General features: G+C 34.5%; 1 protein-coding gene across 6 annotated transcripts in view; it reads right to left on the bottom strand.

Annotated features, from left to right (window-relative positions):
• CDIN1 (CDAN1 interacting nuclease 1) overlaps positions 1–15792 on the bottom strand; it is a 129520-nt gene that overhangs the window by 98219 nt on the left and 15509 nt on the right. For all 6 annotated transcript variants that reach the window (XR_009745111.1, XM_061463422.1, XM_061463420.1 and 3 more), the window contains exons 2-5: positions 7410–7455; positions 6484–6548; positions 3363–3423; positions 313–385 (exon numbers count right to left, since the gene is read on the bottom strand). Coding sequence is in view for 5 of the 6 variants with exons in the window: in XM_061463422.1 (XP_061319406.1) it covers positions 313–385; positions 3363–3423; positions 6484–6548; positions 7410–7455 (245 nt within the window). In the remaining variant the exon portion in view is untranslated. The remainder of the gene's footprint in view (positions 1–312; positions 386–3362; positions 3424–6483; positions 6549–7409; positions 7456–15792) is intronic.

Raw genomic sequence — 15792 nt, forward strand, 5'->3', positions numbered from 1 at the left:
AATACACAATTTTAAACATTTAAGTGTAGCGTGAGCCCCATCCTCTTTATTTTACTGAAAGAACAGATATTCTGAAAATCTAAAAGGGAAAAAGAAAGCATTCATTTAGCTAGTATTAAATTGTGGGTGGTCTTTTTACACACAGTCTGTCATTAGCTGTTGAAGATGCCAGCCTTAAAACATTACCCTCATTACCCTCGTTACCCACTTGCAATGTTGCATTATTTTTATACCACAGTCAGACGAAAAGCTGAAACAAAAATATCTTAAAAGTTAAAAACACAAAAGAAAAAAAAACCCTAAGATACTTACGGATGGCTTGTTCTTTTTCTTGTAGATATCTTTCTAACACAATACGAGCCATCAATGACGGGGCAAAGTCCACCTTACCCCAACAAAAAAAATAAAGAGAATTTCAGGAGGTAAATACATTTCGACACACATCTGTCAGAACTGTAATCATTTTGTAGGTTTAAAATAAAGATCAAAAATAGATGAAACAGTAGTTTTTCCCAATTATTAAGCTCACGTATATGAACCAAATGTGTAGCAGCAATCCACAGTACCCAGTCGAAAATCAAATACAGTGAATAAGATACATCACGAGTTATTATATTTGGATATTTTGCATTTGAAACACTCTTTGTAAAGGATGACAGTAACATCTCCTTTGTAAGGTTACCTGCCAAGAAGACCCTTTGCTGTGAATACTTACTATACGTGGCACCCATCAAGTGATACCACACATCCTTCATAACAGTATCTTCAGCAGATATGTTGGGCTTAGTCAAAATTTCTTTACAGTTTGTATTTTCCTTTTTAACAAAGCTATTCCCCCATTTCAATAGCTTTTATACATACGGAAAATGTGTGGTGCAGTTCCACCTGAGATTACAATTGCTTTATAGATAACATTATATTATTCCTGCAGTGAAACAGAATTTTAACTACGAGACAGTAAACTTTGCTCACACATTGTCACAGAGAATTTTTCTTGACATGTTTTCAAGTTTAATATTATTACAAAAAATTTATCTTGATTTAGTAACTAGACAAAAAAGGTAGCTTCATTTGTGCATACATTTTTTCCAAATGTACTTGAATGCCCTCAAATTCCCCAAATAGAAATGCTTCCACGGAGCTGCTTATTTCCAGTAACCCACATCAGAACTGACACATGAAAAATGGTGAAATTACTGAAGGTAGTCCAGCCTGAATAAGGACTACCTTATTAGTTCAGGTACTTGCATCTCCCTAATTTTCATATTAATCATGTGTCCATCTTTCTTTGAAATAGGGCCATCATGCTTCATGTCAGAATTTAGCATGTAAGTAAAATTCATAGTGCTTCAAATCTCACTTGAAAATATTTGTATGAAGAGAACAGTGACTAATTTTGTTATTCGTATCTAACAAAAATGAGATTTTAGCCCTTTTGCACTACATATACAATAAGAAGCTGGCAAATAAAATTATAATTAAAAAAAATTAAAAGTAGTTTCACAATCCCTCAGAACAAAACAACCAAAAATAATATGGAGCTTTTCCTATTTAACAGAGCTTCTACACACTGTAATGCACCTATGTTATATATTTCTCATCAATTTTTACAGTTTCCACTGATTAAATATATATTGACTCATAAAGTATTACCATTACATCAATTGTCAGCAGACGCAAGAGTATGTCATTTAAATATTAACTATCATATAAAAATGGCAGCTTGATTGTTTGGAAGCAGTAATTTGGTGCTGGTTATTGCCATATTTCCCTAATGCATTAGGCAGCAGTCACAAAATGCATTGCCTTTCTTATATACCTGCTACTATGAAATCAGAAGCAGGTAAGTTCTTTGTATATCTCCTGTTTCTTTTAGATTTAGCTTTTATTTATTTCTGAACTGCAGATATCTTTGATCTGAATTTCAAAAATACATTAGCGTAATATAAACAAAGATATGCTCACTAGAGTCAGAAATTATATGCATCATCTATAAATCAATGGGAAAAATATACAAAACCCAGTAACAGATATATTTGTTTGTGCTTGAAAGATTTTTATGATGGTTCCTATATAATATGGGTGCAATATATCATGAATTGGGTTGTTTACCTAAATTCTTAATAAGATTGTACTTATTTATGTAACGTACATTCTACTCTCAGTAGTTTAAGACTTGTCTTTTCCACAAATGGGAAGAAGCTACGCATTACCACTAATATGATATAAATTCTTTATTCTATGCTAACTGTATGATCAGGATATGTGGACACTTCACAGACCATTAAAAGCTTCCAGTAACTGATAGGTAATCGTACATTTGCTGGCTGAAGCAATGTACATGAGGGAGAAACCATTCTTTCTTACTAATGTAACATGTAGAACTTGCTGCTATTGCACCACTTAATGTTTGTAGTGCCATATCATTTTTAATGCAAACACTCATTTTCTGCCTCCTTCTTTCATTTTCTATTAAAATGCAACACAAACCAGCATACATTTCATTCTATTCCTTTGAGAGTTGCATAAGCAGTTACAAGGACTATCAGCTATTGTATTGTCATTATTATTGTAAATAAATATTTTAGAGTTTAAGGGGTAGATATTTTATCAATTTTATTTTTCTAGGAGGCTCACTGCCACTCTTTCAAACTTTTTACATCTTCTTTAAGGTAGTGCTTTAGATAGCAGTTTTTAATTCAAAGAAGACATTGCATCCCAAGACAGATTAATATTCTAGTTAATAAACAGCATCAATAAATATGTCAAGGCTTTAATGACAACTGTACAGAACTTTTTACATTCCAGCTTTTCTAGGAAATGGCTATACTAAGGAATTTATTCTGCTTAATTGCTTTATATTAAACAGTTTTCATTAGCCATCCTCTAATCTGTATGAACAGAAATAAACGGAGAATGCAGTCAGGAAAATGAACTCTTTAAAGCTTCCTATCATTAAAAAAAATAAATCTTTGATGGGTTTTGTTATTAACCCCCCCCCCCCAAGAAATCAAATACAAGTAAAACTGATAAAATTCCATTTAATCAATGTGGGAATGTTTAGTAAGTTTCTGCATTAAAGACCTATGATCTGTCTGAAATTTCCAACAAAATACAAATTCAGAATTTCTTATGCATTCGCCTTGAAGTTAAGACTAATTATGTTAACTGATTTATTAATAAATGGGGCTTTTTGTCTAATTATTGTAAGTACTAACAGACTGGGGAACCATTCTAAATGTCTAATGTGCCTTGGAACCTTTTTTTTTTTTTAGGTTAATTACCTTTCTCTCTAAAGTCACTATAGATATGCCCCTCAGGTTTTACACTAGAAGATTAAAGAAAAAAGTAAAGATGATTACCTCATTGGCCAGCTCCAGTAATACAGGGGCAGCTGCATTTTTCATCACCCCATTCAGGTACCTAGACAAGATAAAGCCAGGTAATTCTGCAGTGGCAGGAAAACACCAGTTTATACATATCAGTATCCCTTGTGAGCCTCTTTCATTTGGGGGAAAATGCCCCAGTACAGAGTATTTAATTGGAAATTTTTTAAGAAAAAAAATATTTAAAACACTCACTAACTCTCCAGGGTTGTCTCCTATTCATCTGCAAGATGTATCAATCTCAATTAAGTAAGAAACACAATAAATGAAGAATTTTTTTTAAAAAATTGGCTTAATGACATACAAATAAATGATATTTGAACTCTGGAAAAGATGCATCACAGACAAATAAAACTTTATTATTCACAGCAAAGATTTAGGGTTCCACATGACCTTCAACTATGATGGCTCACTACCTATCTTATTCAATTCCTTTCTATGCACAAAAACATAAATTCTCAAATCAACTAGATGATCTTAAGGTCCTTTCCAACCCTAACGATTCTATGATTCTGTGAAATCCAGATTTTATCAACTGGGCAGTAGTTCAAATACTAAAGGCTTACTTTAGTTAAATCAGAATCTAACAATCAAATGAATATTCCAAAGAAAAAAAAAAATTAAATATTTAGGATCCAATAAAGGGTGATAGAAAGTCATTATCCTATCAGTGGCAAAGGCTTAATGTTTCTGGTTAAGGGTATTACACCGATATGGATTCACATGGTATTTCTGACCATTGCTTCATAACAATATTGCCTTCCTCACTGTCTGTAACTTTTACTGTTTGATGTGTGTATTTCAGTAGTGACTAAAACCTGTTCTCAGGAGTTGGTGGGAAGAAGCTGTATTATCACAAGCCACTGTGCTTTGCAGCTATGTGGAAAAGAACAGTAGTTACCAGTATTTGAATCTGTTAATTTATCCTATCTGTATTCGTATAGCTTATCATTACTGACATCATTAGAAGGCCACCGCCTTTCAAGCTCTGTCATTATCTATCCATCAGAAGCCACTCTTCTGCTCATTAGTCACAGACATTAAAATTCTTTATAATTTTATCCTTACATGGAATGGGTATAACACCTTTACATAAACCTCTTCACAGAGCATTAGAGGGCTTTTTGTTTGCAAGGTATTCTGAAGCTTATTAAAGAATGAAGGAAATTATAAAAGCTTTTTGCTGTAACCTATTTAAATTCTACACAAAAAAAGTCCACAAAGCAAGATACTTTGTATATATTTAAACTTTAAAAATTTATTACAGAAACAAAAAAAGGAGACATCATAAACAAAATACCTACCCAGGAAGGTTTACTTGACATTAATGCTCTAAACCATGCATTCAGTTGATTAAATAGCAAAGCTACAGGTAACAATGGAGTATTTTTCTGTCAGATAATTCTAATGCGACTGGCAACTCCATAATGGCCTAATAGCTCTCACAGGCTGATGACAACACTATTCTGAAAAGCCTGCTGATCTTTCCTGTAATTTGCCTTTGTGTTTTCCTAAGTTTAAGACTTACAAGTCTCAGCAGAGCAGCAGAAACTACTCCACTCAGCTGTACTTCTACTTGCTCCCAATGGGGGCCACCTGAAATGGATACATGCAAAAACTGATCGTTTCCAACCCAGGAAAGCAATGGGAGCACAATAATCTGCTTCTATGTTGGTGAGAATATGAAAGAGCATACACACAGACTGGAGCAGTAAAATGGATGCCACAAAAGAGAAGTCGAGAAGACATGTTTGCCATGTTTATGCTTGAAGCATTTCAAACTGGCTTCTGACTCAAGCAGTCTGCCCTTGTAGCTTATGAAACATACTATACAATAAATCTACTAAAACAGGATTGAGATGAGTTTTCTAACTACTAACCAGAACATCTCTGATTTTAAAACGTGCATTTTATTTGGCCATGCTAATACATTTGCAATGTGAAATACCCAGAAACGGCATAAAGAATGATCTTCCCTACCACCACCATATAGCTTCATACATAATGCATTAGTTATGTACTACTATCATACTTCAGACAGTGCACAAGGGGACAGGAGACCAAATCCTTCTACCTGATGTGAGCCAAACTTAATCATACCAATGTTCTTCCTAAACAGCACAGGAGAAGTGCAATATGATCCAGTACATATTTTTACAGAACGGTACAGCCACTAGAAAAAGAAAATCAAAACCCCAGAACAGCACAATTCACACTAGATATTCTAAATCAGCATCTACTAAAATGAAGCTCTGCTTAGTTTTAAATATATGGCTCTGTGGAAGCACAGTTAATTTTCACAAATGAAGGCTTTTTGTTTATGTTCCTGATTCATACACATTAATATTAAGCACAAATATCAGACACGTATAATCACAGTTGTCAACTCAGTTGCCATACAAGCTGATACGTCAGTCTACAAGGAAATATTTTAATTGTGTATCTTAACCAGTTATCTGCATGCCCCAATTATGTCACTGCACTATTTTTAGTAAATCCTATAGAAGAAACAGACAAACTATAAGGTGTAGCAAATACAATTTATTAGCTTAAGATGCATACAATTGTAAAATATTGTAAAGTGACAAAAAGGTTTTCATCCTCCCTTAATAGCTATTTCTGACATTTCTGTTGATAAAACAGGAGTGATCTAAAAATTAGTTCTTTCACTGGCAATACATGAATATGTAACTTTTTGTAACCTAACACAAATCTTTTAAAAGTACAAGCAACTGTAACAGAACAATCTCCCTAGCTGTGAGGAAGTTATCCTCAATGTTATTCTTGACACAGAAGCCTTATAATTACAAACTATAGGTAACATACAATAAATGCTATCATATACTCTGTAAAACGTATTTGCTTACCCTGACTTAGAGCCAAAGAAGCAAACACTTTCTTAATCAGTGATCAAGCACAGGAAAATTTGTGCATTTTCACTGAAAACAGTTTTAGGGGAACTGTTTTGTAATCCTCATTCCAAATTTTTTATTTTTATAGAAAATCAGCTTCATAAGCTAATAAGCTAATTTACTCATAATTGCCATAACAAATACTAGTTATGATAATACTCCTGACTGGGGTGGCAAGGTGATACCTTTGGTAGTAAGTTTCAACAGCTTCAGCAGTGTGATGCTTGGCATGTGTTCTTTTGATTTGTTTCTAGAAAAATGAAAAAAACAAAGAGTCTTACAAATGTGTCACAGATCAAAATACAAAAATCATGACTGTCCAGGCACATGTTCCTTGGCTACACTTTGACATATAAACTGAACCCTGTTTTTAGATTCTGTACAGAAATTACATTCAATCTACCTATTGAATTGAACGTCTTCAGACTGTACTGCAATGTACCATATATGTAAAAGCCAGTAAGGTCACAATAATTGAATCTAAATAAGTTTATTGAAGGCTGCAGAGGGCAAAGAAAAACTTGTTCTCTCTTTCAACCTTTGTATTAATTTTTCCTCAATTCAATTCCATCTAAGTCTGGTGCACTCCAGTTTTACAATTCAATTGGCATTTTTAACCAGGAAGAACATTGCTTAAAAACAACTTATTTGAAAAACTACAAAAAGTAATTCCATAGAGACTTGCCACTTGACTGACACCTGTCATCTCATGATAAATGACTCCATTTTCTGCCTCTCTTGCCTTCTGCCACTCCGGCAATGGTCATTTATCATCATCTCTGTCAGCAATGGAAAGCAGCACTGACAGTGCAAGTCAGCAAACATTTAGCACATGGAACCATGCAACACAGGGAAATTATTATTGTCAGAATAATAATGGTTTAGCATAATTTATTACAGGTCCACCAAATAAGCAAAGGCTAGATGTTATTAGACAGATGGATGGGTAGGCTTGGCAGCCATCCACTGAGACTCAGGCGGTGCTTGATGTGGAAAAAGGAACATCCTCCAAACCAATCAGAAAGCTGGCAGTTCAATTACAAAGAAATAAAGGGACATTCATCATTCAATTAGGCACCTGTCAACCCTCACAAAGGAGAAAACTTCTAACCTGGTACTCCTGGGAGAAGATGCTCAGCAGAGTGGACTGCGATTGACTGGAACAAATAAAAGAAGGACAAAGTTAATTACTGGAGTGCACTGCAAAGAAACAAAAGAGAAGGGAGCTTCAAAGGTAGGCCTGCTGCCCTGTAATCTAACAGAACATGAAAACAAGTGTGGAAAAGTTGTTCCAGATGAACACCTCAGACAAAGGCTTCCTGCTGCTAGGTCAAGGAGAGAGCGTATGAGGGAGGGGAGGAAAATACAGCAACAGTTTTAAAGCAAACAAGCATATTGTTTGGGCGATTCCTTTTTCAGCTTCAGAACCCACAAAGTTCTAACAGGAGCAGGTAGAAAAGCTAAAAGGTAACAGGCAGAAAGGAAAACAAATCAAAATTTTCATTAATAATTGATGGAGATAAATTCCATCAGCAGTTGGGAACATGCTGCTTGTTCATTGGCAACATATTGAAATTCATTTTGTTAGCAGCAAGGGAAGCTCTTCAGTAGCTGTCTCATATTCAGGTTAAAAACTTCCCCCTCTGTCAGAAGTAGCATATGGGACCACTGGAACATTCCCACTGAAACTGATGTGCTTTGAAAATAGAAACTTTCACAGCAGGAAGCCAACATTCCCTGGAGTCGGTCATTTCCAAAAGCTGCCATAAGCTTCATTCATCTAAGGCTCCACTCAATGTCAAACACCTGGCAATGAAGCAACCTGGAAAGCATTCTTCCCAAGTGGGAATTTTTCTCTCTGAATTGTTAACATTTAGAAATGGGACAAGATTTTTTTTTTTTTCTCTGAAAGGCAATCAATACCACATCACTACTGTTTTCAATTGTTCTCTGTGGATATATATACCTCATCACATCCTGAATACAATTAATTACTCCTGATATATTTTCCTACTACATGCAACTTGAACAAATTATAGTCTCAATAAATCGAGTTTTATGGTACAGCAAAGCATTATGAATAATTAACATTTTTCATTTCATGAACTTACCTACTAAGGCTAGTACATCTTTGAACATAGGTAGTGCAAAGATTCAGCAATGCCTAAAGTCTTACTCTTCTGTCAGATTTCTTGCATGTGAATTTAACACCCATATCACGTCATATTTACATTAAATGTAAATGTTCTCTCTATACTCAAATGGTCCTTCTCCTTGCAATTTCTATGCCTCAGAAATAACTAATCTAAGATAAGGAAGCATTACTCCCATTTGCAAGAGGTAAAACTGAGGCACAGAATGACTAAATGGTTTGTTCAGGTTTAAACAGACAGTATGTCTGCAGCAGAATATGAAGTGTTACCTCTAAACCAACCAGTTGAAGTATTAGGAAAAAAGTGACTAGATTAATGTACTGCTGTATGAAGAGTTTATTATTACCCATATTTGCACTTAGAGTATCTTTGCCATAATATTGTATTTTGGGCTTTTCTGTCCAGCACAACATCTGTGTGAGAGCAGTAAGCTGAGCCTTGATCTCTGGTATATTACACATGAGAATGTTCAGTCTGAGTATGTGTTGACCCAATACTAAAACTGTAAGAAAATTATAGTAAAATAAACTAGTATACAGACTTATGAAAATAATGGATTACAGAAAAAAGAATTACAATGTAATCAAGAATTTAAATATGCTTAAATATACATCATTGGACACAAAGGCCAAGAGTTATGTAACACAATGCCTCCCTAAAAGGCGCACCATCCAATTATGGCAACTTTAAACATGCGTATGCAATCATTAGAAGGTGAACAAAGGAAAAAAATTAAGATTATATACTTACACAGGCTATATGCATACGCAAAGCTAAGGTATTTCAAATTGATTTATTTAAAACAACCTTGCAGGCTATAAATAAGGTGGGTACATATGGCCCCCTAATGGCTCTCCACGTAACTATTATGATCTGGCAGATTTACATGGTCATAATGGTAGAACTGAATTTAGAGAAAAGATGTGGAAAACCCCAAAACAAAACAAGATAGCATTTAAATGGATTTCTGGTTCAAGTTCTCTTCCACTGACATACCAATTTTTGCATTTTTAGGCTATTCCCAGCATGATTACTATACCTATTGTACCATTATCCTATTATACCCACTGACATATCAAAAAGAATCAAGACCTTTATCCCTCTCTTCTCACTCCTGACTCTTGTCCATTCTATTTGTTCCCTTGGTGTCCTTGGATTTTGCCCTTCTACTTCAGCTTCGTCCGACACTCCTATGTTTTCAACTGTTCAGGTCATTTAGGACCTACCATGAACACTAAAAAGAAAAAAAAAAAATAAATCAGCCCAACTGAACAAGTTGGATATATACTGGATTGCAGTACAAAACCACAACAACTGTGACAAACAGAATTATTTCTCTAATATCAGTCAAAGAATTTCAAGCCTTATTACCAGAATATCTTTCCCCTTTCCCAGGAAAAGAGGATTTAATCATCACATGGCTGCTCCCATGTTCTTTTCTGGTTAACACAGTTCCTCTCTTAAACACCAAAACCACTTATCTGTCACCCAGCATTTCCTTGCCACAATTCCATTGCCACAACTTCCTGGCAAAATAAAATAGCTCCTCAAAACACAACTGGAACATCTATTACAAGATGTCACTGACAGAAACCTGAAACATGTTTTCAGAGAGCGCTGAAAAAGTGTACTTGGAGCAGGGACAGAAGTCATGAACATGCATTTGCATTATAAAACAGCATGATCACAACTGCTGATACTGACAGCAGGGATACTGCTGTGTAAGTTATCATTACTTCTACAGGAGCAGCCAAATTCCTAGGGCTTCGTTCATCCTCTTATGCTATACAGGATTTCAAGGCAGCAAATGAGCAGACAAATTAATATAGCTGAAATATCCAGGAAAACAAACATAACAGTGAAAATATCTTTTAATCAAAATAACATTTCAGTGTTGCATTATTGTTTCTCATGGAATAAACTTTGTAGTAAGCTTCATACCTTACTGAAAGGCTATGGATACAGGCATGTTTGCGTCGAACAACCTCTTTTGTCAGGAACCAACTGTAGAGCCACGGTACAGATCTGCTGATTTTCAGAAACAAACAATGCCATCCCAACTCATAATTTCAAGTACTACCTAGTTTAAATAATTAATAAATTAACTGTTATCCATCTTGTAGAACTAAATCTGTTTTCTAGGAAAACAAGCACCCTTCCTCAAGTTCTATAGAAGGCCACTTTCATGGAAGCATTTTCTTCTGCAGTTCCAGATGGTAATGGACACTACCCTCAGAGCTCTGTTCAAAGCAACCAGCCTCGCTCTTTAGATATCCTCTTTTTCTTGTACACCAACATCCATAATGGAACAATTTGCCTTTTGTTACTCTGTGTTCATGTTGGTGGCACTTTGTGTCCTTGTCAATACATAACTGTATTTAGGCAGAAAACTGAAATCTAAGATCTGCTACAAACCACCATTTATTTTTTTTTTTTAAGAAAAGAGCTTCTAATTTTAAAAAATGAAATGTCATTTCCTGGTTCCAAATGAAATAAAGATATAAAAATTTGCCTAACATAAGAAAGTATTACTCATATCAAAGATACCGATAATATACAAGTCCCGCATTTAAAATGGGATGTCCAAGTCAGACCAGAACAAGAGATAAGAGAAATCACCTCTAAGAACAGTCACAAGATCAATCAAGCTAAAAAGAGAACTGCATGTCTGGTGCTGGAAAAAGAATATATCTTTTGGTAATTTCACATGTAAGAATAAAATTTAGACCATTCTCTTCGAATGAATCTCAGAATTCAGTAGAGGATGCTATTATCCCTGGTGAGTATATCAGAAATGTTTTGTTTTGCAATGAGTACTCATAAATAAACTAGTAACAGATAATATGCTGACGCAGACCAATGCTTCATAACTAGAGCTGATACAAAACTCTGGTCAAGAAGTAGCTAGTAAGGACAAAAATAATTTAAATGGACAGGATCACCTTCTCAGCAAAGCAGGCTTGCAGACCTAGTCAAGATTTGGGGTGCTGTCCAACTTAATACTTGCTTTTTACTACTGCTTCAGCAGGAGAAAATCCAGACATGACAACTTCTGCAAATACTATATTATCAGCCCTGGCTGATAAATAATTCTTATAATTCTTATTAATTCTTTAGGGATGAGATGAAACTTACGCTTTTCTACTTTATTTTCTGAGATTATTGAAAATGTAAAATTTTAGGTACATGACCAAGTTTCCACTTGTTTCATCTATTAATTTTAAAAGGAGCTGTGTTTCCCTCATCTTTAACTCCACACTTTTTGCCTAAAATAGAAAGACTAAAAATTCAGCTTTACATTTCATGTATTTTACCATGGAACAAAGGAAGAGTATCTAGAAAGATCTGTTAAAAAATACCAACCAATCAAAACCAACCAAAAACCAATCCAAAACAAAAAACCTAACAGTAAATATGAACTGCAGTATTTAACCCAGTAACTAGCTACACAAGTGGAGACAAACAGGGGGAAATCAAAGTCCATCATAAGACAGATATATATAATATATATATTTATATATATATACATAGATCGAATAGCCTTACTTTTTTTATTTTTCAGCAAATGAAATCTACAAAGAACATTGCTTTGTAGAGAAGGGAATGATCCCTTCCACAAAATGGAACATCCCACCTCATTAAGAGTATAAATATATTGGTTAAAAAATGGGGTGGGGGCAGGAGCTGTGTTTCCAAAATTCAAAAGCTGTTAAGTGTGAAATTCCAAAGCAGAAGTGCTAGCCAGATCCCTTCATGAAATGTTCTGAAGCAGGTAAGAGTCTCTCATTTCTAATAATTGGAAAAAAACTTCCCCTTTCCATGTACAATAACTTTTAAAATATTTTAACTAATGTAATACTGAGCTTTAGAACAAAAGGGCTAGACTTACATATTCCTTCTATGCTGGATTAAGAATCTATGTGAGAAAAGAAATACATGTATTTGATGAATTTAAATGTCTGGGGGTGGAAAGGGAATCCTCCTCACAGCTATCCTGAGACACTAGAATGTGTGCCTAAATACATGTCTTGTTACATTTTCAAAAACCTGAAAGAAACCCAAACAGCCTTTTAATTCTCATCTTCTGTACTACAAACACTGGCACAGGGACTCCTAAAGAAAACAATGTTTCTATACTGCTTATCATATACTAATCAGTCCACACTTATGTGCAACACATGCGCAGATGTGTAAAACCTCTGTGGCCTCCCAGAACTGCAGAGTGTAGCCTACAAGTACCAAAGCTTGAGAACCGCTTGGCTTACATGCATCCAAGCACTGAAAGACATGGAACGAGGGAGGAAGCCTCACTGACATCTAGAATAGCTATGGTTTTAGCCTCTCTTTACTGCAGCTTTTAATATTACAATCTCACCTAAAGTTTTAGTATGGTTGTGGTCACTTCTCTGCATGAAAATTCTCAAAAAGCAGATTACTGTCTCTGTAAACGTTTCTACTTTATCACTCACAAAATTAACACAGATTTATCAGAAGTCAGCGAATTACCAATTTAAGCTAAATCAATATATGTGCCTATATATGTGTGTGTGAATATATATGTTTGAATAGGAGTTTGGAATAACTATGTGATATAAAAGTACCTAAGTCTTTAGCTACAACACAGTAGCTTCTGCAAAATGGCTGTCTTCCAACATTACAGCTTTCCAGCTACACCAGTTCAAGTCTGGGTTACAAAACCAGTTTTATTTTCTTTACATATGAACCCTTCCAAACAATGAAAACATTGAAGTAGCTACTACTTTGAAAACTACAAGTCAACACAGTGCTGCTGGGAAAAGACTCCCATTATAAATATATTAATATTATAAAAATCCAGCTTTTTAATATATATTAAAAAAGAAGCACCTGCTAATATGCTCATTTCAGACTTAGTATCATCATATTTAAAATCAAGATAAAGTTCAAGTTCATTTGGAGGACCTATAGCACTAATCAATGTAGAAATTCTCTCATATCCAGTTCAAGTAAACAGTACAACAGCTCAATGCAAAAGATTTAAATATGTACCACTTACTAAAAATTGTCTTTGCCTCAAAGTCGATTTCATACCTTTGGTAGCATCAAAAATAAAAACCAAAGTAAAGAGTTCAAGTAAAAAAGTAATCCCGTAATGCAGGCTTACACTCTCCAATGATAATAAAAAGGTTAAATGAAGGCATGTGCATACAACTTTGCTGCCTATAGCTAGGGTTATGAGAATAACTGTATGAGAAAGCTCCGAGATGGCTACTTGCGAAGAGTCATCACCTCTATGACCTTGACACTGGTTGGTCCCACAACTTCTATACAATTTAGAGTGATGTGCGAGAACAGATGATGGTGCAATACATAGAAATGGCAGCATTTAAAATTCATAGTAGCATAAGACCATTACTTTTCCCACTGGGCCACTTGAACTTTAATAATGTCTGACCTAGTTGGCCAATAAGTTCTAGCAGCAGACAGAGGAAAATTGCCAGTATTAGATACTGTTTGATTTTTCATTTAGAAAGACTTAGAAGTTCCTTTAAGAACAGGGTACCAGTTCTTCCTGTAGACACCTATTTTTTTTTTTGTGTCTGTTGTAATGGCCAATATATTTTCAAACAACTGCAGACTATGAACAATCCATATCAGATGTGGAAAAAATAAAACGCAGAGGTGAATACGAATTATCAATACAGGCAATGATCACAAAATAATGCTAGCTCTTCGCAGAGATAAATTACACCTTCTTTCACCCACATGACAAAAATTTAACTTTCAATAGTAGTAACAAGTAGTTAAAAGTGTAACCCAAAATATGCCATGTTCAAACGGTTGCAAAGTACTTCTGATCAAGCCTCCAAAATGAAAAAGAAATCAGAATAAAGACGCTATTTTTCCATTCATATATGTATGCTTATAATGAGAACAACATTATGTTTTAAAAGTGATAAAATAAACTTGTCAGATATTATGGATAAAAATGGAACTCTGAAAACACAAGTACTGAAGAGTAGTATTTCCAAATGAAAACACTTTTTTGGTCTTATTATCTTAGTAAGCAAGTACAGAAAATAGATAATAATTTGCCTGAGATACTGTTCTGATACTTTCTTCTTTCCAGAGTAAAACAGCACAGTGCTTGTTGCATGTGTCGTGGTTTAATGTTTGAAACCTACTTAAATGCCAAGTCCACACAGAGACCTTTGTAATTAAATACTCTTTCACAAATGTTTTAAGTAATGTCTCTTCCATAAAAATATAAAACTATTTTGTAAGGTTCAATTTTCAAGCTGGAAAATATTTTCAGATGTAATACAAAATCAAAATATATTCACAATACAGACTTAAAGAACACGATGTCAGAGCTAAACCATGAAATTAAAACTCTCAAGTATTTTAACCTCAGTCTTCAATGTCTATTGACTATTTTCACCTTACCCATACCAGAACTTCTCTGGTACCCTTTGACCATCTAGTCAGGGAGTCCATTGACGAAAGAAACTGACTGGAGTCAAACAGGGTTTGCCTCCCACATACACCTGATTAACCTTAGTAGTTGTCTCCACATCTCCACCTCCTGGTATTTTCTTCTTTAACTCTACAAAATAATATTTCACAGAAAATTAAATAAAAAGCAAACTTTGAGACTAACATAAGCAGATTATTTACTATGTCCTTGTCCTCAACCACTCCTAGCTAAAAACACGTTTGCAAGTTTGAACTCTTCCTCTTAGTACCACTAAGTACAACTTTCAGATTAAAAGTTGAACCATTAAGACAAAAAAATACACAAAAGTTGTTGTTATCTGTTGACAGCTGTGTAAAGAAGCTAAAATTGAAAACAGGGATTTATCCTTCACATTTCCCATCTTCCCTCTTTATAGGGCCAAGGTCCATACACTGAAAAAAATATTCACTTAGTAGGCTATAACTAGAAAGAAATATTTGATATATGCATTTTGTGTCCATCTTCCTCATTTTGCTTGAGTAACTTTATTGTGCTACTTCCTTTAACCCCCAAGCAAAGGATCAGATTATAGAATACCTTGTCAAGAGAAATTTTCCAGACTCCAATATTACATTTCCTGATTGTGGAGGAAGAGGAAAATCATTCTACTTTGTATTTTTTGTCTTCAAACCTATATTGTCCTGTATAAACTAGATGTTTACATTTAATTTTAGAAAAATATTTTAATGGATGAATGGCAATTCAAAGCTAATCAGACTGATCATTTTACATTAAAAAATTAGCCTGTATGTAAAAATAATACCTGTGCCAGTTTGAAACCTAATAAATCCCCACCCTTAAACAATTTGTTCCTAAAAATATATAATCAAATTTAGAAAACTATA

Source organism: Pezoporus flaviventris, unplaced genomic scaffold (genome assembly GCF_033815535.1).
Source record: "Pezoporus flaviventris isolate CSIRO_AGI_PZ_B2104156 unplaced genomic scaffold, CSIRO_AGI_Pfla_v1 ptg000036l, whole genome shotgun sequence".
NCBI classification, from domain to species: domain Eukaryota; kingdom Metazoa; phylum Chordata; class Aves; order Psittaciformes; family Psittacidae; genus Pezoporus; species Pezoporus flaviventris.